Source organism: Microchirus variegatus, assembly GCF_963457635.1.
Source record: "Microchirus variegatus genome assembly, chromosome: 8".
NCBI classification, from domain to species: domain Eukaryota; kingdom Metazoa; phylum Chordata; class Actinopteri; order Pleuronectiformes; family Soleidae; genus Microchirus; species Microchirus variegatus.
Window position 1 is genome coordinate 14,078,396 of NC_139809.1, and position 22,381 is coordinate 14,100,776.

The window sequence follows — 22,381 nt, forward strand, 5'->3', positions numbered from 1 at the left end:
TAAATCACATCTTTGGGAATTCTGGGGCAAAAAATTCCTTCCTAGATGTTTTAAATAGTCACAACTTATTCTTTACAATCATGGTGTTCATCTCCTACCATATAATTTCTCTCACCTGCATGTATAAGGTGCTCCAGGAAATGCAGGGTAGCAAACAGGGAACAGACCAGTCACTTGTCATACTGAGAGATGCATGTTATGTTTTCATTAACTGTTCCAGTATAGTCTGAATGATTATACAGATCTTGATCATGCAATTTGGGCAAGAAGAAACTCTTTCATTTATTTAAAAAAAAAAAAAAAAAAAAAAAAAATGCCCAAAATACATTTAATGATTCTGTTTTGATTTGAAATGTCAGTGATTTGTTTGTTTTCATTTTAAAACACATTTCTTGAATCACAATCTCCCTCATGTTCATTGCGTCATCGGTTTCCAATCGGACTAATGTGACAGAGTCAACTCAGAGATGCTTCAAGTAAACAACAGACAGAGAAAAGACAGATGTAAAACAATCCACAGCTGCAGATGTTGGGGGGAAAATGGCAAAATTACATCAGTGAGGTTTTACTCTTTCTAAGGCTCAGAGGTTAAACCAGGTTTCGAGTGTGATCTTGGTTTACCTGGAAGATTACACCTCCAATCTGGCAAACCCGTTTGGATTAGATCAATCACTCAGAATGTGCTTTGATTTAAAGCAAAAGGAAACTTTTTTTCTTGCACCTCTCAGTTGAGGTCCTATCACTGTGCTGTGAAGTTAGTTTCCTTGTTCATTTATTTCAAGTATGCCATTGCCAATTTCTGACCAAAAACAACATGGTATATAATCAGTATATTGATACTGAGGAAAGACAAAACAAAAATCACTTTTCACATTTTGTTTTAGAGAATTTCAAACCAAACCTGCTGCACTTCCCAGGGCAAGTTGCCAGTGTTCACCGTCACATCTCTTACAAAACTAAATAACATAATATGGTTTGAAAATAGTCATCTTAATACAGACGCACGTTTTCTTTTGCTATCACACACTAAAATTAAGACTTAATTATACAGCTGCAATCAAGCCGTCCTTAATAAATTACGAGGGTTGTGTGTGTGCATACTTCCCCCAAACTAGCTCTTCCTCAATCACATGGATTAAAAGCTGGGGGGGGGGGGCATTTAAATTACAGATTAACCTTCTGTAGATTTGGATCCATGTGTGTTTATCTGTTGTGGTTGTGATGTACATGATTAAATATCAACATCTCAGCAAAAGAATACAGCACAAAAAAAGCAGCAGGGTCAGCCATACTGAAAACTACTTCGTCCCAATACAGATTCAAGTATGTAGTTGTTTTTTTTGTCTGGTTGTAAAAGGAGTTGTGTTATTACCTCTTTAAAGGACTGTCATTCTCTTTAAGACGACATTCCATTCAAACTTTAAACATCATTGGTAAACTGGATCGAATCAAGACAACTGCACTCCTGCAAATGTGAAGTTCTCTAAATGCAGGATCTCTTGACTAAACCTCTGCCACTCGGTGATAAATCAGTACAGAGTGAAGCCTCGAGAGAAAGGAGCGTGACAATGCTACGTCAACGACAACACAATTCACATATCTAAACCTGAAAACATGATCGTGGTGTGATACATTTCAAATTTATCTGTACCTTGGGTTTAATACTGCACTACAGACTGTGCTCTTTCCAGCTACCCTGCCCTTTCAGATCTGCAGATGTGTGTGTGTGGGCTGATAGGATTAAATATTCACAGCCCCTGGGCTGAGAGCTCGGTGGCTACCTTGTGTCTGAAAGGATGTCTCGTAGCTCGATGCAGGCGCCTGCAGATGAGAAGCTGGTACTAGTCTGTGATCTGGTAAATAGGATTCTGCTCGTCACACCTGCTGCAGAAGTTGACTATCTGTGACCCAGCGTCTGCAGTGAGCTATCAGAAGGATGTACATGAAGAGATTCAGGTAAATGAGGGAATGCTCCTGGGGATCCAGCTGTGGTTCCATTCCCCTCCTCTCATATCCTCTCATTCTTCTCTCCACAGCTCCATCATTTTCGTCATCGTTTCTCTGACCAGAACTCACAGGTCTGGCATCATCGTCATCATCACAGCGGTGTGGCACCGTCCTCGTAGCCCTGTTGGATGAGAGAGGACTAGAGGAGGAGGAAGAGGCTGTCGGGCTTGCATGTCTCTCATTACAAGAGGAGGGGCAGGAAGTGTGTCAGGAGACATGTGCAATGAGTCTGACTCTGGTCTGGATGTCCTGGCGGCACAGGGGGCACGTCTCTAACTGTAAGGCACACTCCATACACATACCACTGGAGGAAGATGGAGGAAAACAAAACACGTTAATATCCAATGACAAAACATGCTCATCTATGAATAACATGTATAAAATGTATTAAAAGGTCAAATTCTACAAGTAGATGCGTCTTTAACTGAGGTTCTTGGGTTAAGTCTCTACCATAGACCATATAAAAAGGGGATGCAATCTTCAGGGTTCTTCATGAGGCCAACCAGAAAATGAGATGATACTAGCCACAAGGGGGCGACTCCACTGGTTGCAAAAATAACTCTGCTTGAATGGAAGTCAAAATAAAATTAAAGTAATAAAAGTAAAATAAGCCTATTTCCTCCTTGATTTAAAACATAATTTTAACTCGCTAGAGAAGGAAAAGCAACAACACTGATATTGTTCTATTAACAGGTAAGAAATCTCAAGTTTTGGTTATTTTCTATAATTTGCAAAAGTGTCTACAAACATAAATAACATGTACCACATACCCATGTCCACAGGGCCGCAGCTCTGTGTCAGCCATGACGTCACAACACAGCGTGCAGCAGTTGTCTCGGATGCTAACCTGCTTCAGCAAGGCCAGACGACGGTGTCTGGGGAAACACACATACGTACACAATAAGTAAGCAGACATATACACCAACAGATAAATATCTCTGTTTAAAAACATGTATTTGAATCTTATTTTCTTCTGTGTACAGTGGTCTGTGCCCCCTCTTGACAGGAAATTAAACAAAATGTGCTGCTCTGCTTGGTGCATCTAAAGAATAATAGTGAGAATGTGATTGAAATGTTAAGAAATACCCAAGTGCACTTTGAATTACCTTGTTGTTGAAAGATCCTGTACAAATAAACTTTCCTTGCCTAGAGGAAATGCTGTGGTCGTATAAGAACAAGAATGCTCTATGTATACTGGAGCGTCCCCAAACTATGACTCATGTTTGTATCATGCTATTCGTTTGTGTTGACCTCTGTGTGCAAACATAATGACTCACTGGTTACAAGGCGGTTGTGTAAATACAACAAATTGCATGTAGTTTGCCCTCAGTGTGTCATCAGATTTTAGCGGGGGCAGCTGCTGACACAGTCATATAAGCCCTGATTTGACATGTTCATACAAACATCTCCTCATCATTCAACTTCACTTGGTACCTGGGTAGGATGATCTTTTCACTGGGCAGCAGCGAAGCAAAGTCATTGAAGGTGCTGAACTTGACAGAAGGTGGGTGACGGAAAGGCTTGGCCCCAAAGTTGAACTCGCACTGCTGGTATGACATGAAGCTGGCAGCAGCGAAGAATCCCGACCTGATAAGACACAAAAGGTGAGGGGAGAACATGAAGAAGAGCAAAGGGGGAAAAGGAAGGACAGGTGGAGAGGCGGAATGCAATGATAACACAGAACGTGCACCGTAAAGAAATGAATCGTTTTAGTGGGGAACTTTGTGTGTGGACTTACGTGGCTGAAGAGAACACCTGTTTCTCTGGTGGCAGCTGATGTCCGTTCAGATAAAAGATCATCTGCTTCTTGCTGAGGTCCAACAGGAAGCCAATGGCATCTCCTAAACAAGACATATGCAGTAGAATAAAGTCTTAACATGCTATTATTTGTATGAGGTTCACATTTAAAAAAAAAAAACTGTTCACAACCAAATTAATGGTTCTTCAAGTGTATTTAAAAAAAGTAGTTCATACCCTCTTTCCAGCAGGGGTGAGAGTGAGGTTTACTGCGAGCATTGTACCAGATGAGCTGCCTGCAGCCATCGTACGCACATGAGTATTCATCATCACCTATTCCATAACCCTCCTGTAACACACACACACACACACATATAAATACAATGATTACAGTAAGAGTTTGCAGGAAACTCTTACAGGCTCAACAGTAATACAGTGGCAGGGATTTACATGATTGAGGAACTTGCTGTCCTTAGTGGCCCATCCTATTTGCATCACGCCCGATGTGATGACCGTCACCTCGTAGTACCAAACGCCAGAATCCACGCAAAAGGTGCAGCGCACGCTCTCGAAGGACGAGGCGTCACATCGCGCCTGATCGACAGGGAAAATAAACCACGTCAATTTATATTTGAAAGATTATTAAATTAAATTCTTACTGATTACACAGACATCCATTTACAGACCAACCTCTAGTCCAGTGGGAGAAATCTTGAGGTACTCGCTGACATCGTTGCTGTTCAGCATGGCGTTGATATTAGTGAGGTTGACTTTCTCGTAGGTGAACTGACGACCCTCTTTAAGAACTAGACGGGAAACCGCAGACCAGTTATCACATATACAGTGCTTAAATGACAGAGACGGGTCCTGAGGCTACTCACATAAATTGTCAAGGCTCCACTGTGAACAGAATCCAACCTGCCTCTTCAGGTAATCCGGTTGCTCTGCCCATGACTCCAGGGCAGCGAGTCGATTGCTGATACATGACTCGGACACCGTCACTTTGTTCTCACCTGAGGACAAGAAGCAGAAGAGTCTAATCTATGAGTATGGATGAAAGCACATGACACATTAAGGGCACCCTTAAAGTAAAGTATAATACTATGATACTACATTTATTTTTTTATTTTAAGGAGCTATACGACACAGTGAGTGAACCTACTGGTCTGGGAGAACTTCTCCAAAGCAATGAGCGCAAACAGCATGACAGTCGGATGGGCCTCAGAACTCTGGAGGAAGATTTACAGAACAGAAATCAGGGTTTAGATTTTCTCCTTTAGTTTTATATAAAAAAAAATATTTCAACCAAACATTAAATAATAACATTAGTATTATAATAATAACATTGTCAAATATATGTCATAAGAAAAGCAGACATGTTGACAGATGTATCAGCCAGACAACACTGTGATCAAACCAATATTTACTAGTGAATCAGCACTGAATAATTCAATGTTGCACATTTCTCCAAAATGAATCATTGCTATTCAGCCATCACAAGTAGGTGTACGTTTTTTTTGCTCACCAGGCTCTCTAGAAGATATTCAAGGGTTCCTGGACTCAAAAGTCCAGTACTGGCTGGTCCTGGGAGACATTAGAGGAGTTATAAGACACATACTTCTTGTGTCTACATGATTATTAAGATAGGTACTGAAGAACAAGACTGTTGCTCAGGGATTTGAAAAAAAAAAATTAAATGCAAAAATGTGGACTCTACCAGCCAGTTTCTCAGCCAGGCATCCCAGGACAGCTGTGGTGTTTCTGTGTTTAGCAGGGATTAAAGCATCCTGTTGTGCTACAGTTGAACTCAGACTCAACATGTCAGAGAGTTTCTGCAAAGCATCCTGGAGAGAGAGCGAGAGAGAGAATACAGAACAGTTATTCTAATGAAGGTCACACACACACACACCCACACCCACACACCCACACACACACACACACACACACACACACACACACACAGTTTCTATGGAGACGATGAAATAGCAGCTTAAGATTTAAAAATTCATACACGTTTATGATGATAAATATGTGTGTGCATAACAGGTCAAAATAAAAAGCAACAAAGTCAAGTGTGGGATACATTACAATGGGGGAAGGGACACATTTACTCTAATCTTAAAAGAACACAGCTTAGTGTATAGTTTAAACTTAATTCTAATATTAAGGCAAGTTAACTAAATTCAAATTCTTAAAACACACATAAAAGCACTGACTTTGGTGGGCAGAGGACACTCATCTAACAGAAGGGTGATCACTGCAGGGCCAAGTGGATCATCCAATGGGATCACTCGAATAAGAGACTGGACAACCTCCAGCCAACCATCATCTAAGAGAAGGAGAGGAGGAAAAGTTTAGATTCAACTGACCGAATTCAACTGATGATTCACATACAGTAAAATATATTAATATGCAAGTGTATAAAAGACAATTTTGGCAAGAGATGCATGGACAAAACATAAAAGTGTGTCTGTTCTCTCCAAGAACTGGAGCTTTCTGACAACACATTTGCAAAAAAACATATGATTACACTTTGGACATTGGATCTTTGTTTACATTATTTGTCTGTCTAATCTAATAAATGAATAATAATAAACTTTATTTATACAAATGTTACAAATCGAGCCTTATAAGATATTATTACCAGGCTACAAGGCATATATTGCCTGGTAAGGCAAGGAAAGCATGAAGCCCAACATCAGTGCAGGGACAAAAACTCCCAGAGACAGCAAAGACGAGCGAAGTGTGCTGAAACATCTTCATGAGACCGGCTCCTGTGTTGTGAATGACGAACACAGCACAAAACAAAAGCACTAATTTCCTGTCCATTAGGCGACTCAGTAACAAACACTCTCCATAACCCTATCACTTATAAAAGCCAACTAGCGCATGAATAATGTAACGTGGTAGCACATATCAAAGAGAAAGTGACTGCCTGACTTGACTTGCTGCCTTCAGGGTTCAATATCTGCAAGCTAATGCCTAGCTTGTCTATCAAGACTCACAACATTATGAGCATCAAACCCATACGTGTATGACAAGAAATGCAAACACAAGCTACCACAACAAACAACTGAGTACACAAAGTAAAAACCTGAAACCTGAAGTTAAAGATTGAGGCCAACACATGATTTCTGCTGCGAAAGTCATGACCATGCCCCGTCTTCAGATGATGTAATGTTCCTCTAACCTGGTGGAACAGTGGGAGCGCTGGAGAAATGCTGAGGCAGTAATACTACAGCAGCAGACAGATGTGGGTGTTGCAGCCTCTCTCCTCTAATTTAGTGAGGATTTCGCCATCTTGTTTATACCTCGCTTAACCCCACCCATTTGCGGGATTAGCACAATCTGGTCTTCAAAACTGTTTACTTTGAAACGCAACACAATTCAAACACTACATGTGAGAATATGTGCATGTCTAAGACAGATTTTATTTGGTGTTTCTTATGCTATATGGATGAGATGCTGTGTTTTCTTTCCTTACCCGTCTCTGCCATTTCATGCAAAGTGATCATGGAGTAAGGAGGCTCTTGATCACTAAAAAAACACACAAAAAACAGATAACAAGACATGATTACAGCTTGTTTTAGGAGCATGCACCTGAATGCTGTACATTACAACGTCAGCACTGCCTTTACTGTACGCTGGTTCAGTTGTGTGCACGCACTACACAAATGGACATTTTCTCATAAAACACAGGTGTTTATAAGCTGTGATCGCTGCTGCATCTGAAATAATATAAACAAATGATTCAGCGTTTGGGTGTTTGTTATTACAGTACTTATTATGGATAGTAGCGTTATCCCACTGAGAGGTCTCGGTAAGCATATATTTGTTATGTATTTATTTTACTGGACGGTGGTGTTGATAATACTGTTGTCATGACTCATCCTAAGCTGAAAGCTGCCTTCATTTCGACGACCATGACCTCCGGCGAGCTTGATGTTCAAATTTCCAAACAAAACTTGATAATACTGTGATCATCTTCTTTTCATTTACTGTTGACAAATTCTTGTAAAGGCACATTGCATGGTTTATACAAAATTGTGTAAGTGTTCAAAAGACAAAATTGCAAATACACTACCTATAAAAAAATGTATGTGAAATTTCAGCTATACATTACAGTCAGTGTTAGTTTTTAATCATCTTTCTGTGCAAATGATGTGCAAAAACAAATATATTTACATAACAAAACAATAATTATTTATGTGATTTAAAAAATAAGTATTGGAGTTCGACTTTCTGTTGTTCGATTGACTCGCGATTTAATCAACATAACTCATTTAACAAAAGCTAAGGTTTTAAAGATTTGTTAATTGGCTGTCAGAAATTACAACATGCACTATTTTATGAGCTGTTGATTGATTTTAAAATTGCACAGACCATTCCGATTTCCCATCCCACTGGCCTTACTTGTCTACAAGTGTCCTAATGACAGCCAGTGTGTCCAGCACCAAGCCATCCACGTTCTGCTTCTTCCGCCGTGGCTCATGGGGCCCTCGACCTCTGCGTGGAGGCCTGACTGGGTCCCTTGGCCGACTGCTCCGGGCTTCCCCGGGGTCAGCACCTACACCTGTACCATGGTCCACTCGTCGAGTTTGCCCTCGGGTCACCCTTGTCGACCCCTGTTGATGGTCCTCCACGTCACTATCCTCCCGGCACACACAACTGTTACCCATGGTTCCAGTGCTGGAAACCAAACTGGCAAGGGTCTTCCAGAGTGAATGAAGGGAGTTTGAGGATGAAAGGAAACGCAGAACCCTTCCAAGGCTCCTGCAGGCACAGAAAGCGATCCAGGCAGCTACTATCATATCATCTGAAGAAATTGATTTAAGGGGACTATTGCCCTGGTGGGCTGGGTGGAGTCAGTGTAAATGCTCATAGTTTTACCAAGCAGAGATGACGGATTGTTTTGAGAGTAATAATATACAGCTGGTCAAATAGACCAGGAAAGGCCAGATGATGCTCCAAGATATGATCTGACCATCATCGACAGCACATGATTCAAGTCCAGCTGTCGTTCTGGGCACGCACAGCTGTAGAAGCAACAGAGAGAAGAGAAAAATGAAACTATGTTGATAATTTAAAAACTGTCTAAAAGCTGATCATATCCTGCTAGCAGAACATCAATACCAAAACGCATAAAATGAGGCAGATAATCAATAAGTTTAGGGTATATATGTGGCATTGTGTGCTTGGACTAGTTGAATTGATATTCACACACATAGATATTACATGTATATAATGAAGTAAAACATACATAGCGAAGATGAGGTAACGGGACGGATTAACAAATAAGTCTCTTTAACGTTTTATACCGCTTTTCTCTAGCGTGTCTCATTAACATGTCAACCCGTCCTGTTATAAATTTAAAACAAATTCTCTATCATTTTTGTATTGTTGACAAACATGAGCTTCTTTGACAGCGGGCTAGCAAGTTAGCCACCCACCAAGAAACCACTGCTACTGACGTGGCTCCAAATAAAAACCAAGTAAAACGCACACGTTAACAGTTCCACATTTTAAGCTTGATTCATACTTACACTGCGTTCGCGAGCCACACCAGAGTACTTTAGCAAAACGGGTAGCTAATCGGTTAGCTCGGCTGTGTAGCAGCTAGCCGGCTAACGCTAGATATTTAGCTTGTTAGCAGGTTCACGCGGATTCTGCTGTCAAACGACGCAAGTGTGCTAACGTGACCAGCCGTGAAGTTAAGCGCGAGACTCAAGACACCGGTGAATTGCGGTGCTCGTTTACATGACCCGCTTATATGTCCCACAACGACGCTTTGTCTTAGTCCAAACAGCACATTCACGTGACGGCGAGCTAAGTCTACTTACACATTTTTTTACGACGCTACAACCGCTAGCGATTTGCTAATTTCCGTAGCGCTAGCAGCTAACTGGCCATCATCAGCTGTGGATGCGGAGGCGAGGCTGATGTAGGAGGGAGCACGACAACGTCAACATCTTGAAAACAAGACCGTTTTTTTCATAATTAGAAATAATAATTAAAATAGTTTTTTTCCTCTCTTTGTTTTCAAATGTGCATTATATTACCTGTGACACTGACTGCACATATTTGTGTTTATTTATGTTGAGAATATGCGTGTATCATTCTTTTATTTACATCTCTTGTTCTTCTACTCCATCAGTTATTTTTATGTCATCTCTGTTAGTGCATTCTTTAAAGATCAAAGCAAGGCATATGTCCTTCTTCTTTACAACTGGGATACTAGAGGCAATTGAGGACAAAAGATGTCTGTGCAGACGTGGTAGATGGGGAGGAAGTGTATATTTGTGTTCTTGACGACAACAGGATTCATTGCATGACTATGATCATGAAAGTTGATGGAACTAAAGGCATGCTGAGGTCCATTTTCCCAGGATGTGATCCATTAAAGTCAAACCAAAAGTCCGTCTTTGTGTTAATAACATGGTTTAACTATTCCATCCATCAATCTTCTACCACTTAATCCTCCACGAGGATCACAGGGGTGCACCACAGGACAGGTTGCCAGTTGATCACAGACTCTCAATTTAGAGTGTCCAATTCTCATAATCCCCCAAGCTGCATGTTTTTGGACAAACCAGAGAACCTGGAGAAAACCCACATTGGCTACACCGGGAGAACATGCAAACTCATGCAGAAAGGCCCTTGTTCCAACTGGGTGCTAACTCCTACTCCGACTTGGGCGTCTGAAAGTATAGGTAATGCTCTTATTAATAGGGTAAATAAAGGCAGCCACATCACATATATAATCTATTATCTGCAACAGTCTTGTCAATTTCACATCATGGCATAACATTTAATTAACTAGCTACCACAACCACTTGTTCCCACACTAAATATATTATACTGCTTATTATGTTGGACTAGTCTACTCATCATCACAAAGTAGTGTAAACTGCAAAGTGGTGTCGCACACTTTGCTTTTCTTCATGGACGTGACAAAGGCCGTGTTACGCTGCATCCCGATTGTCCTCAGGTGCTCGGAGAACTTGTCTGTTCTGGGGAAAAAAACACGCTTTAAGCCTTCAAAGGATGTCATGTAACGACCGTATGCGCCGTTACTGGTCTTGTACATGGGGTTCAGGCGCCTTGGGTTTAGCTCTAGTTCAAGGACTTTTGGAGTCCTAGTGTAGGTGAAAATGGGGTTGCCAGAGTTGGAACCTTTTTTGCTTTTTTTCCCTTGCTGCTTTTGAGAGGCTGGGTTCCCAGGAGTGGAGCTTTTTTTGTTGTCCGACATCATGGGCAGTACCTATACGAGATATCTGAATTAAACAGTCTGTTTGCAATTGCCTTCAATTGTGGTGAAACATATATATGGTGGTGTTAATGTTTCTCTCTGTCTTTGGTGGTGTTTACAGCACTTGCAATCTGTAATGTTGTATTGCTGCCTACTTTCACGTTTACCTTTGCTTTCTTTAACTTGTCTGGATTTAGACTGAGCCTCCTATTCTTATTTCACTTTACTTGTATCTGTACGCACCCAAACTTTGTGTACGGTAGCCTGATTATGACAACATTTCCTTTCATGTTGAGGAATTCCTTTTATGTCAAGTGACAAAATACGGAAAAGGAGGTGATCAACATTATGCAGCCCCAATATCCAGCCCAATAATATGATAGCAAATGCTGCACTGTATTGGATTCATTATTGTTTGTATATTCTGAAATGCAAATAGTTTTTAGTTTTCTGCTATGTGTATGTTGTTGTGGATGGCCTTGACTCCAGTTCATGAGTATTTTATGAAGGTAGATTTGGTGCAAAAGTCCTGAGCAGTTGTGACAAAGAGTCACAAATGTGTATCAGTAAAGCTGTAGTCACAGAGAAGGAGTTGCACACCTGCAGAATACAACTCAACAGTTACACCTTCTCAAATTCTTCACTACAAGTGCACAAATCACACATTAAGACATTCCTGCTTTCACATGTTTTGCTCCAATTACTGCAGCAATAAATGGTGCAAAACATATTTGCACACCTGTATCAAAGAATGTGAAGATGTGGACAGAAGATTGTTGGGTGTCCTTGTGTCACACTCCAGTATGGTAGTTTTTATTACTATCATAACAGAAGGAACAAAACTGAACTTGAGCATGAAAACTTAAATAATAAAAACATTGAATAACTCTCTGAATGACTCATTAATATACATTTAAAAATGTATATTATTACAGTACTGTGTTTGGCCCTGGGATGACAATACAAGACTTCCATAGATGTGCATTTGAGAGAGGTACATTTGATTTGTACTTCAGATGACCTGTCATGAGCCAGTTCACATACTATAGATCCATTCTTACAAAACAAAACATAATAAATCCCTGGGTGGATACGGGCGCCACCTTGTAGCTAAACATCAACACTGAAGTTATCATCCTAAATTGTCATTTTCAAATGATCATTAATAGGAATTGGAATTGATTGTGGGTGGTTGGGGACATCTGCTGGTGACGTTAGATTTTTTTAAGTCAGGGTAAAGGTTTTCCACAATATACATTCACACACTCAGCTAAATTAATAAATATATCTCCTCCCAAACAACCAGCTGTTATAGTTTCAGTTAACAAAAGTAATTGTACTACATACCGGTACAATACGTAAATTAAAAAATAAGCACGCTACTTTTATTTTGAAGTTTTTATACGTCACTTCCGCTTCCGGCCGACCCGCTGTGAAAATTAAGAAACGAAAAAAGGAATTAGCAAAATCAAATTTGGGCCGTTATTTGATTTTCGTTTTTTGATGCTGAGAGCGGAATCCGGTTTTTTTTTCGTTTTTGAAACGAAAAAAGGAAAAGGGGTCGCTGTTGCCGTTTTGTCATTTTGTCAGAAAAACGGAAGAAGAAGAAGCGTTGTTACGTCATCAACAAGCGCCAACAGGATTACGCGTTTTTCCTGCGCCTACTTGTCCAATAACTAACAACTAACTACTAGATTAGTTGTACTGTTATTGTCGTTAATGCTTGGCTAACTGTGATCACATTTGTAAGGACAGCGCTGGACTTTTGGTTAGCCGCTTCCTCCACCTTCTAAAGTGAGTTGCCGTTAGTTGTTGCCCTGAGGATGGACAGCGAAATCCAAAGAGACGGAAGAGTCCTGGACCTAACTGACGACGCCTGGAGGGAAGACAAGCTGCCGTATGAAGATGTCACCATCCCTCTGGTACATGTGGCATTAAAATACGCGCACGAAGTTCATTTACATCATACCACATGTGTCTAGGGCAGTAACTAACACATAAATGCCCATTCCGACTCACTAAATCTACAGTTAATCTGAACCTGACTTCATAAGCTCTCAGTTTGGTAAAATCATACTTATGCTGTCATAGAGATAGATTTAACATCATACTCTTTCTTACTCTGTCTTCTTCATTCTTTAATCAGAGTGAACTGCCGGAGGCTGAGCAGGACAATGGAGGATCCACCGAGTCTGTAAAAGAACAGGAGATGAAGTGGACAGACCTGGCCCTGCAGAGCCTTCACGAAAACACGCCCAGCATCGGAAACTAAAAGACCGCAAGAACTGTCGTTAACAACCGCTTCCAGACAAATCCTCAATTCATCTCGCGGCTCCTCCGGACTGCATTACAACTGGACAAGTATGACACGTACAGCTCCTCACCTGTATCTTACATCAGTACGGATCATTTTGACCTCATTCCCAGTAACACAGAGGCGGTGCATTTAACCATGTTTGAACACTTGCAGCAAAAACGCCTTCCTTTGTTTTGAAAACCACATGATTATTTCTTTACATGTTTTAAATGTACGCTCCAGATGGCTGTTGTTTTTGTCCCAAAACCTCTCCCTAAGAGGTATGAATGCGGATCCCACAATCACTCTGTCTTTGCAGCCTTGGCCATGAGCTTCCGGACATGGTCATGTGGTCCCTTCCCCACAAGGGCCGAGGGGTGTCGGTATGAGCCCCCCAGGCGATCCCAGAGTGTGAAGTATTGTCCATAGTTGTAGTAGAAGTAGAGGTGATGGTCGACATGGTGAGGAGCGCCGTTAATGAGACTTATCAGGCAGCCCGGGATGCGGTAGTCTCCGTCGTGTATGGAAATGGTCCAAATGTTGACGAAGACAAAGAGCGAGAGGTAGACGACCTGCGATGTCAAAATCCAAAATCATTCACACAATTCTAACACCCGGATATTTAGTAAAGACTGAGAGTGTGGCCATCACCTTGTGGAGTGGGAATATGAAAGGGTAGACGTGGTAGGGTAAGCTCTGCAGGAAGCCGTCTATTGGGTGGAAGGCATGGCTGGCAAATGGTGTAGGGATCTTGAATATGTGGTGCTGCTTATGTAATTGCTGATGGAGGGAGAAGCACAGATGGTGTCAGTTTTAGGTGTTACGCACCATGTAAGAAACGTGGTCACAGTTCTATAATAAAAGTAAAGTTCAAGCTTCAGTCTGCCGTTCTATTTTCATCCTCGCCACCATGTCCCCAGGATAATGTCTTGCTACTGCTGCTGAGCTTTTTTTCTCTCTCCCTTGAAGCTCACCTTGTAAATGCTCCTGTGGTGCATGCACCGGTGAATCCAGTAGATGCACATGTCGGTGAAGAACAAGAAGCCGGCGACGCTCAGGAAGACTCCAGGCCAGCCTAAAAACAGACAAACCAGTGCGCAAATGGGTCTCATTGGGACTTGTTTTGGGTTTTTTTTAACGAAATTTCCAGTAGGGTGGTTTATTTAAATCACCTGAAATCTACAAGAAATCTGCTCGGGCTTTTTAAGAGTTTGAGTTTTCTCACCCAGCGAGGATTCACTGATGTTGTCGTGAAGTTTGCTGTATCCTCTGACCTCGCAGAAGAAAAGGGCCACTGTGGGGAAGCTCATCCAGAAGATGGCGCCGACTCCTAATTGGATTTCTCTTCTTACCTGGTTCTGTTGGAGACATGAAGTTTATATTTAAGAGAAGAGCAATTGCATGCTTCTAGTTGAAACAACCACTACAAAAGTTTGGGCTCACCTATACAATTTTTTGGTGTTTTCCATTATAAGTCACACTTTTATTCATCAAAAGAGTTGCAAAATGAATAGAAAAGATAGTCAAGATATAAAAATAATGTTTTTTATTCAAAATAATGACTTTGCTTTCATCAAAGAACCAGCAAAACTGTGCCAACATAATTGCACAAGGGTTTTCAAGGGTATTCTAATCGTCCAATAAGCTTCTAATGCGAACAGCAAACACAATGTAACATTAGAACACTGGAAATGGGCCTCTATACACCTATGTACATATTCCATTAAAAACCAGACGTTTGAGCTAGAATAGTCCTTTACCGCATTAACAATGTATAGAGTGTATTTCTGATTCATTTAATGTTATGTTCATTGAAAAAAATTTTTTTTGATTTTCCTTCAAAAATAAGGACATTTATAAGTGACCCCAAACTTTTGAAAGGTAGTGTATGCCTTGTCCATTTCACGTCCTACCTTAACGAACTGTGGATGTCTCATCAGCGTGTGATCGAACATGCAGTAGAAGCTCAGAGCACCAAAGCCCAGGTAAATCAGCTCCGCTCCCAGCACGGTCAACACCCACAGGCTGATGATCTGACGCAGAGCCTCATCCTCGGGCCACAAGGCCGGGTAAACGTACGGCGTGAAGATGTAATGGTCGGCGATGCTCAGCACGTGATCCATGGCATAATCTGTTCAAAGCGGCTGAAATATATATATATATATATATATATCTTCACCTCCACGATAACGCCCACGTCTGTATGTGAGAGAAGGAAACTAATCAGTGCATGATGGAAAAGAACAGACAGGAAATTCTATTTGTGAGGCAAAAACTTCACTGTGCATCATGCAATTAAACTTTTATGTATTTAATTTAGAGCTGCACCTCAGGATTGTTTTCATAATTGATAAATATGTCGATTATATGCTCAGCTAAGTGAGTATTTCAGTCCAGAGAAAATGTTGATTGTTGTTTCCTAAACTTGGAAATGATGATGATAATCTCAGTCTTTTCAGTTTTAATGATTTCTTTGTCAAATGCTGCAGTGAAACCGCAAAATATTCACGTTTAAGAAGCAGAAAAACCCATAAAACTGAATAAAAAAAATTGTCTTTGCAGCCCTTATTTATTCAAGTAAACCTAATCGAGAGAGAGGCAGCCATGGATGGAATACTGAGATTAACTTTGGATAAATCACACAAACATAATTCAGAGATTATGTCAAACACTAAAATACTACTATTGCTACATTACTAGACAAACTTAAATGGCCCAGTGTGCAAAAATATAGCAACATTTACCAGTGAAGTTGCACATTGCAGCTGAATATCCTTCACTTACCTCATTTTACATAACTGGACCTTAAATAATCAACCAGTGATGTCCATACCTGTTAAATCTGTGTCTGTCCAAAAAAGAGTGTGTTAATCCAGAGGCTTTTTTAAGGATAATTCAGCTTCTTTGAGGGAACACTGTTTTTAACTGTGCTGCTACAGAAGAGACAGAGACCAAAGTCCTGACTTTGAGTACTGCAGTTATCACAAGCTGTTTAAACTGCATTGTTTCATTTATTGGATTAGAAGCCCAAGACAGACTGTGGTCAACCATGACACAACCACTATTACCATACAGTCGGTGTAATCAAACATAATAACTGAGAGTTTTTCCAAGTGATGTAGTCCATTTTTATACATTTTCCTCTAAGTGAATAGTTCAAAACAACTGGTATTTTACTGCAGTGAACCTTAAAATCAGAAAAAGCAAATCAAGTATTTACAAATAAACCACATATTAACCAACCTTCCTACAGAGAAGAGAAGTCCGTCTCCACACACATGGCCTGTCCGGCAGCATTTGATATGTGACACAGAGCACATGCTCAGTATGGTTTACACACTTGACATATGACATATGAATTGACCATGCAGTCCGACACGTTTCCCAGAACTCATGTAGGGATTCAGAGAGAGAGGAGCTAGTCTGTGCCTTTTTGGGTATTCGCTCGCAGGATCCTCCAGAGACACAGACGTGAGTCCAGTGGAACAAGATCCCAGCAGCTTGCTCAGCAAATAGCAAGCAGCTCAGTGACAGAGCCAGCACTTGAGCTTCCAGTCTTTTTCCTGCTCATTTCAGTGCACTTTCAGAAAACTGCAGATTTTGTTTCCCCCCTCCCGCTCACACACAGCTTATTTGATCGAGTGTAATGTGTGTTTCATCAATGATGAGAGAGTAAATCTTCAATCTGATGTCTTTATAGTCTCATTCAACACATGCACAAAATTTGTTTAAAATACAGTTTTCAGATTTTACTGTTGCACAGGTGAAAATCCTCCATGCTGTGCTGAAGGATCATGTTCGCCCTGAGCTGGGTGGCTTTTAGACGCGCAAACGCACACACGCACACACACACACACACACACACACACACACACACACACACACACTGGTTTCCATGACTTCAGAGGACATTGCATTGGCTTAGATTCATTTACTATAGACTTACTTTAACTAAGAGAAAGTATCTCATTATTATGAGATAGTAAGTTATAATTAAGAGAAAGTATCTCATAATTAAGAGAAATTCGATAAAGTATATCATAATTGAGAGAAAGTATGTCATAATTAAGAGAAAGTATCTCATTATTAAGAGAAAGTAAGTCATAATTAAGAGAAAGTATCTCATAAATAAGAGAAAGTATCTTATAATTAAGAGAAAGTATATCATAATTAAGAGAAAGTATCTCATAATTAAGAGAAAGTATCTCATAATTAAGAGAAATTATATCATAATTAAGAGAAAGTATCTCATAATTAAGAGAAAGTATCTCATAATTAAGAGAAAGTATCTCATTATTAAGAGAAAGTAAGTCATAATTAAGAGAAAGTCATAATTGAGAGAAAGTATCTCATAATTAAGAGAAAGTATATCATAATTAAGAGAAAGTCATAATAAAGAGAAATTCTCATAATAAAGAGAAATTCTCATAATTAAGAGAAAGTATCTCATAATTAAGAGATAGTAAGTCATTATTAAGAAATCGTAAGTCATATTGATGAGAAAGTATCTCATAATGAACAGAAAGTCATAATTAAGAGAAATTATCTCATTATTATGGGAAAGTATCTCATTATGAAGAGAAAGTAAGTCATAAGCATGCCTGACTAATACATTTTTTTTATTTTTCAAGCGGTAAACAATGTACAGTATAAGATTTAGAAAATCTTTCAAACCTCTATGTTGACAAAAGTGCAGATGTCTCCCTCTAGAGGTGTCTGACGCAAACAGCAGGTCTCAGTGCAGTTCCCTCACAGTGTTCATTCACCCTGAGTTACCTTGAACAACAGAGTTAATTATTACAAGGATCCAAGATTTAGAAACACTCACAATGTACACATTCATACTATTGTGCTTAAGTTTCTATGCTATAGGACCCAAACTGATGTGTGTGTTGAAATAATTCACCATAATCACCACATGACCTTAAATCTGTAGTTCGACTCTAAAGAGACGCAATGGAATCAACTTTGTGATTTAGGAGAACAAACATGTTATCTTTGTGTCATTTTGTTATAATACATTAAAAAATGACCTGGCCTGCTTAGTAAGATGTTAACAGCATAACAGATATTCTTATATTTATATAAAAAAATGCACTTTTCCAGCCTCTGTTTTCACTCGTTACACTGTGGGGGTTTGCACTGGTTCCGTCTTGCAGTGACTCAGCTGCTTCTGCGTCATTTACGTGCACACGAGTGAATGAAGCGAGTGTGGGAAAACCACTCACAACACAGACGTGGCGGGCGCAAAACGACATAATTAAGGACACAGTGTTGCCTTCAGGAACCAAACAAAAGCGCCTACTCCTGCGAAACGAGTGCAAAAAACACTGTAACACAACTAAAAACAACATACATATACAGTTATTCACATATGTTTTGTCATTGTACTTGCTGAGGATATCAGGATATTATCACTGGATTCAAGGCAACATCATTTTATATCATTATGTTTTAATTTATATCAGTGGTTTCAGTAAAAAAATTAATCATATTATTAATAAGTAGAATTTACTTTAAGAATCTCTTTTGTGTTATAAATGTGTGGAATTGTACAAAACGTAAGGAGCGTCTCATTTGCGCACTGCTCTGAATTGTAGAAAACATTCCATAAAGCACACGGTGCGTGAAGGCAGCATACTACAATGGTTTGTGTTTACACGAGAGCCGGGTGCAAAAGTGCGGGAGGAAAAAACCCAGGAACAACAACAACAGGCCGTGTGCACAGTCACAGTCACACGGACCTGAAACTATGGCGAGCATTTTTTACAGGCGTGGTGGTTTAACACGTGATGATGATAACGATGAGTGGTGTGAAAAGAGAAGAACATTTGTCTAAAGTTAGTTAGTTAGAATACAAATTAAAAACTGTATGTAATTAAATATGTAAAAAGTTAACACATAATCTGCTTATAGACTGACTACAGGAGTACAGTGATTGAACTTTACCTTTCAACCAAGATGGTGTAATTTAGACTGTAATTACTATTATTATTATTATTTTAAATGTATGTATACAAAAATAGGCTTTATTTGGCTTTGTCAATATATTTTGAAAGTTTGAAGCTAAATGAAGAATCACGTGAGTGAAATAGAATGAGTCATTTTTGCACACACACATCAATGAGTGATATAGCCCTTTTCCAATATGCTCCAACAGCTCGCTTCGCCTCGACTCGGTATGGCACAGTTTATGTTGGTTTTCCACTACAAAAAAAAAGTACCTACTCATTGCACGGCTGCATGAAACTGCAGTGACTTCGTTTTTACACGCAAACTAGTGACTTGTAAAGCAGTTGTTGTCAGTGTAAGTGAATCACAAGAATGTATTTGTTCAGTACTTCCTCCGTCTGACACAGTCGCTGGACTGAAATACAGCAGCAGAGCTAAATACACCAGATTCCTCTGTTAAATATTGAGATTTCAGACATTTCCTTGGTGAATTGTTGGAAATTAACCCACATTTTTAGGATTATTAAGTCTTTTAAAGTCATCTACAGTTCGGCATCGCTCGGCTTGATTCGTGTGTCGGACGTCTCTTCCTGTGACGACACTCTGACCAATCAGTGGCCGGCACTCTGGCGACGTCACACATAAGGTTCCAAGCGAGGTGAAGCGAGGTGAAGCGAGGTGCCAGAGTAGGTACTTAAAAAAGTACCTGTTATCAGGCGCGAGGTTATCAGGAAATGGAAGTGTGTTGTCATAGGAAATGATAAACATGCTTGAAATTGCTTGACAGATTTTGTTGGTGTTCTCATGTTTGTGTTATTTTATTGTATGTTTTTAATATCTATTTTAATGTGTGAACTATGTACAACATTCAGGTACAATACAATTTGCGTATAGTGCAAAAAGGTTACAGTTACAGTACCACCAACATTAAGGTGCAATGGCCACAATAGGCTATTTTTGCAGAAATATAAGTAACAGTACCAATAATACTCAGGTACAACTGCTACAGTTGGCTCATAGTGCATAGAGCTGTACTAGTATTTGCCAAAAAGTGTCGGCTGCGGTTTTATTGGCTTTTTAATAATACATTCATTATTTATGGGTTAATGGGCCGCGGGCCGGTCCAAATTGCTTGAAGGGCCTGATCTGGCCCCCTGGGCCTTAGGTTGAATAGCCTTGTTTTAGAGCAGGGGTCTCAAACTCAAATGACTTGGGAGCCATCGGCATCTATTGTGGTCATGAGGGGGCCGGCAGAGAGAACAAAAAGTGGGGAAAAAAAACAACTGTTCAGAATATTGCATCATGATATCACATGTATACTTAATAATACTATTTATGATGCAAAATGAATGTATTAATGTCAAAAACAGACATTTATTTTAAATGACATAAATAATAATCTGTATGTATGTAATTGAATGTTGTATATCCTAGATTTAATAATGGGATAATTATGACCAAATGTCTGATTATTACTGTTATAAAAACATTGCTAGCAAACATATATTATATTATATCAGAAATCGATTGGGCCGCCAGTTTGAGACCCCTGTATTCATTCTATCTATCTATCTATCTATCTATCTATCTATCTATCTATCTATCTATCTATCTATCTATCTATCTATCTATCTATCTATCTATCTATCTATCTATCTATCTATCTATCTATCTCTCTTTCTTTCTATCTATCTATCTATCTATCTATCTATCTATCTATCTATCTATCTATCTATCTATCTATCTATCTATCTATCTATCTATCTATCTATCTATCTATCTATCTATCTATCTATCTGTCTTAAAGTGAACTTTAGTAAACTATATTCTCTTATATAAGGTCGTTTTTCGTAAACACATTAATATTCCTGTTTTAGAGAGGGGGAGGGGTGTGTTTTCTGGGGGTCTTGCGTAATTTTCAGACGACACTTCGCATCCTCCTGATGTGGGAGACCTGTCCGCTTGTGCTCCCGTCTCCACGGCAGCGACACCAGCGCGTGTCGTGTGCACAAACCTCTTTGTCATCATCGAGGACGTGCGGGCGTGAGCGCGCGTGACAGTGGCAATGCGTTTGCACACGGCACTGTTGTTGCCCGGGCTGCTATAAAAGAGGCACCCCGCGCCTTCTCTCATCACAACACTGACTCCACGAAGACTCTTCGCATCCTCCAGATAAAGAAAGGAAGAACTTGACCTCTACTGTTAGACATGGATCCCTGCGAGTGCACCAAGAGTGAGTAGTTTTATCATCTTCAGCACTGTGTCTGACCTGTTCTTTTTTTATCGCTGTCTTACATTTGTTTTTCTTTTATTGGTTTATTAGCTGGAACCTGCAACTGCGGAGGAAACTGCACTTGCACCAACTGCACCTGCACCACGTGCAACAAGAGTAAGTCCCTACATCATTGAGGGGAAAAACAACTGTGTACATCAGTGTGACTAATGGGTGCTAAACTTAAAATTTAATCTCTATTATTTGAACCCATTTATGTGTAGTGTTTAATTAAAGACACTGGATTAAGGACTTTCCAGTTTGTTTGTTTGTTAAATTAAATGTAGAAGGCTGCACAGGTGGCTCTGATTAAGCCTAATTGGCTCCAATGTGTAGGTGAAAAAACTTACTAATGCACGTTAGTATCGTTCCACCCATTCTTTAAAGTTAAGCCCATTAAGTCTTTATTGACCCTGAGCCATTTTCTTTGTGTTCTGTGCAACCAAACTCTTTAATCTCCTTAATTTGTCACTGCTGTGTAACTAAAGGATGTTTTGACCTTGCAGGCTGCTGCCCCTGCTGCCCATCCGGCTGCAGTAAGTGCGCCTCTGGCTGCGTCTGTAAAGGGAAGACCTGCGACAAGACCTGCTGTCAGGAGTGAGCCTGGGCCACTGGCAGCCCCCCCATTATCCATCCATGTGTGACCTCCTGAAATGTAGTCTTGATTGTCTGTAAATGGAAGTCTTTTGTACTTGTCATACTATATTAAATGTTGACCCGATGCTGTAAAATCACTGCTGTGGTGTTGGTTTCCGTTTATTTGCATCGCAAGGCAGGAATTCTGCGGTCTAAAGTGTCAATTCGAGGTTGAGCTCTAAAGCAGGTCAAATATGCATTTGTCTGCAATTTGAACTGGGTGTCGCCTAGG

The 22,381-nt window shown here is 40.0% G+C and overlaps 4 protein-coding genes across 4 annotated transcripts; 2 read left to right on the plus strand and 2 right to left on the minus strand.

Annotated features, from left to right (window-relative positions):
• Positions 1-100: 100 nt before the first annotated feature.
• On the minus strand, positions 101-8,555 carry rspry1 (ring finger and SPRY domain containing 1; the record flags this gene model as incomplete). Its single annotated transcript, XM_083893399.1, has 14 exons — positions 101-2,311; positions 2,778-2,882; positions 3,442-3,594; positions 3,746-3,848; positions 3,982-4,093; positions 4,195-4,338; positions 4,435-4,550; positions 4,626-4,757; positions 4,907-4,973; positions 5,270-5,328; positions 5,462-5,588; positions 5,961-6,073; positions 7,229-7,281; positions 8,158-8,555. 14 exons carry the CDS (start codon positions 8,553-8,555, stop codon positions 2,215-2,217), a joined length of 1,779 nt encoding a protein of 592 aa, XP_083749525.1. The 3' UTR covers positions 101-2,214.
• Positions 8,556-12,634: 4,079 nt separating this feature from the next.
• On the plus strand, positions 12,635-13,581 carry anapc13 (anaphase promoting complex subunit 13). Its single transcript, XM_083894010.1, has 2 exons — positions 12,635-12,915; positions 13,140-13,581. The coding sequence occupies exons 1-2, from the start codon at positions 12,817-12,819 to the stop codon at positions 13,263-13,265; spliced, it is 225 nt and encodes a 74-aa protein (XP_083750136.1). The 5' UTR covers positions 12,635-12,816; the 3' UTR covers positions 13,266-13,581.
• Position 13,582: 1 nt separating this feature from the next.
• On the minus strand, positions 13,583-16,579 carry LOC310930941 (lathosterol oxidase-like). Its single transcript, XM_083894009.1, has 6 exons — positions 16,533-16,579; positions 15,203-15,488; positions 14,515-14,647; positions 14,264-14,364; positions 13,941-14,069; positions 13,583-13,861 (listed from the first exon to the last, which is right to left on the minus strand). The coding sequence occupies exons 2-6, from the start codon at positions 15,410-15,412 to the stop codon at positions 13,592-13,594; spliced, it is 843 nt and encodes a 280-aa protein (XP_083750135.1). The 5' UTR covers positions 15,413-15,488; positions 16,533-16,579; the 3' UTR covers positions 13,583-13,591.
• A 4,650-nt stretch (positions 16,580-21,229) lies between these two features.
• On the plus strand, positions 21,230-22,247 carry mt2 (metallothionein 2). The gene is made up of 3 exons (XM_083893281.1): positions 21,230-21,474; positions 21,565-21,630; positions 22,020-22,247. The coding sequence occupies exons 1-3, from the start codon at positions 21,450-21,452 to the stop codon at positions 22,112-22,114; spliced, it is 186 nt and encodes a 61-aa protein (XP_083749407.1). The 5' UTR covers positions 21,230-21,449; the 3' UTR covers positions 22,115-22,247.
• The last annotated feature ends 134 nt before the right edge of the window (positions 22,248-22,381 follow it).

Bases quoted from the DNA above. Each gene is read 5' to 3' on its own strand.
- LOC310930941 (XM_083894009.1), bottom strand. From the start codon at position 15,412: ATGGATCACGTGCTGAGCATCGCCGACCATTACATCTTCACGCCGTAC. The intron at 14,365-14,514 runs GTGAGAAAACTC...GTCTGTTTTTAG, and splicing joins CATCAGTGAATCCTCGCTGG to GCTGGCCTGGAGTCTTCCTG. The intron at 13,862-13,940 runs GTGATGGCCACA...TTGACATCGCAG, and splicing joins TCATATTCCCACTCCACAAG to GTCGTCTACCTCTCGCTCTT.
- anapc13 (XM_083894010.1), top strand. From the start codon at position 12,817: ATGGACAGCGAAATCCAAAGAGACGGAAGAGTCCTGGACCTAACTGAC. The intron at 12,916-13,139 runs GTACATGTGGCA...TTCTTTAATCAG, and splicing joins AAGATGTCACCATCCCTCTG to AGTGAACTGCCGGAGGCTGA.
- mt2 (XM_083893281.1), top strand. From the start codon at position 21,450: ATGGATCCCTGCGAGTGCACCAAGA. The intron at 21,475-21,564 runs GTGAGTAGTTTT...TTGGTTTATTAG, and splicing joins TCCCTGCGAGTGCACCAAGA to CTGGAACCTGCAACTGCGGA. The intron at 21,631-22,019 runs GTAAGTCCCTAC...TTGACCTTGCAG, and splicing joins CTGCACCACGTGCAACAAGA to GCTGCTGCCCCTGCTGCCCA.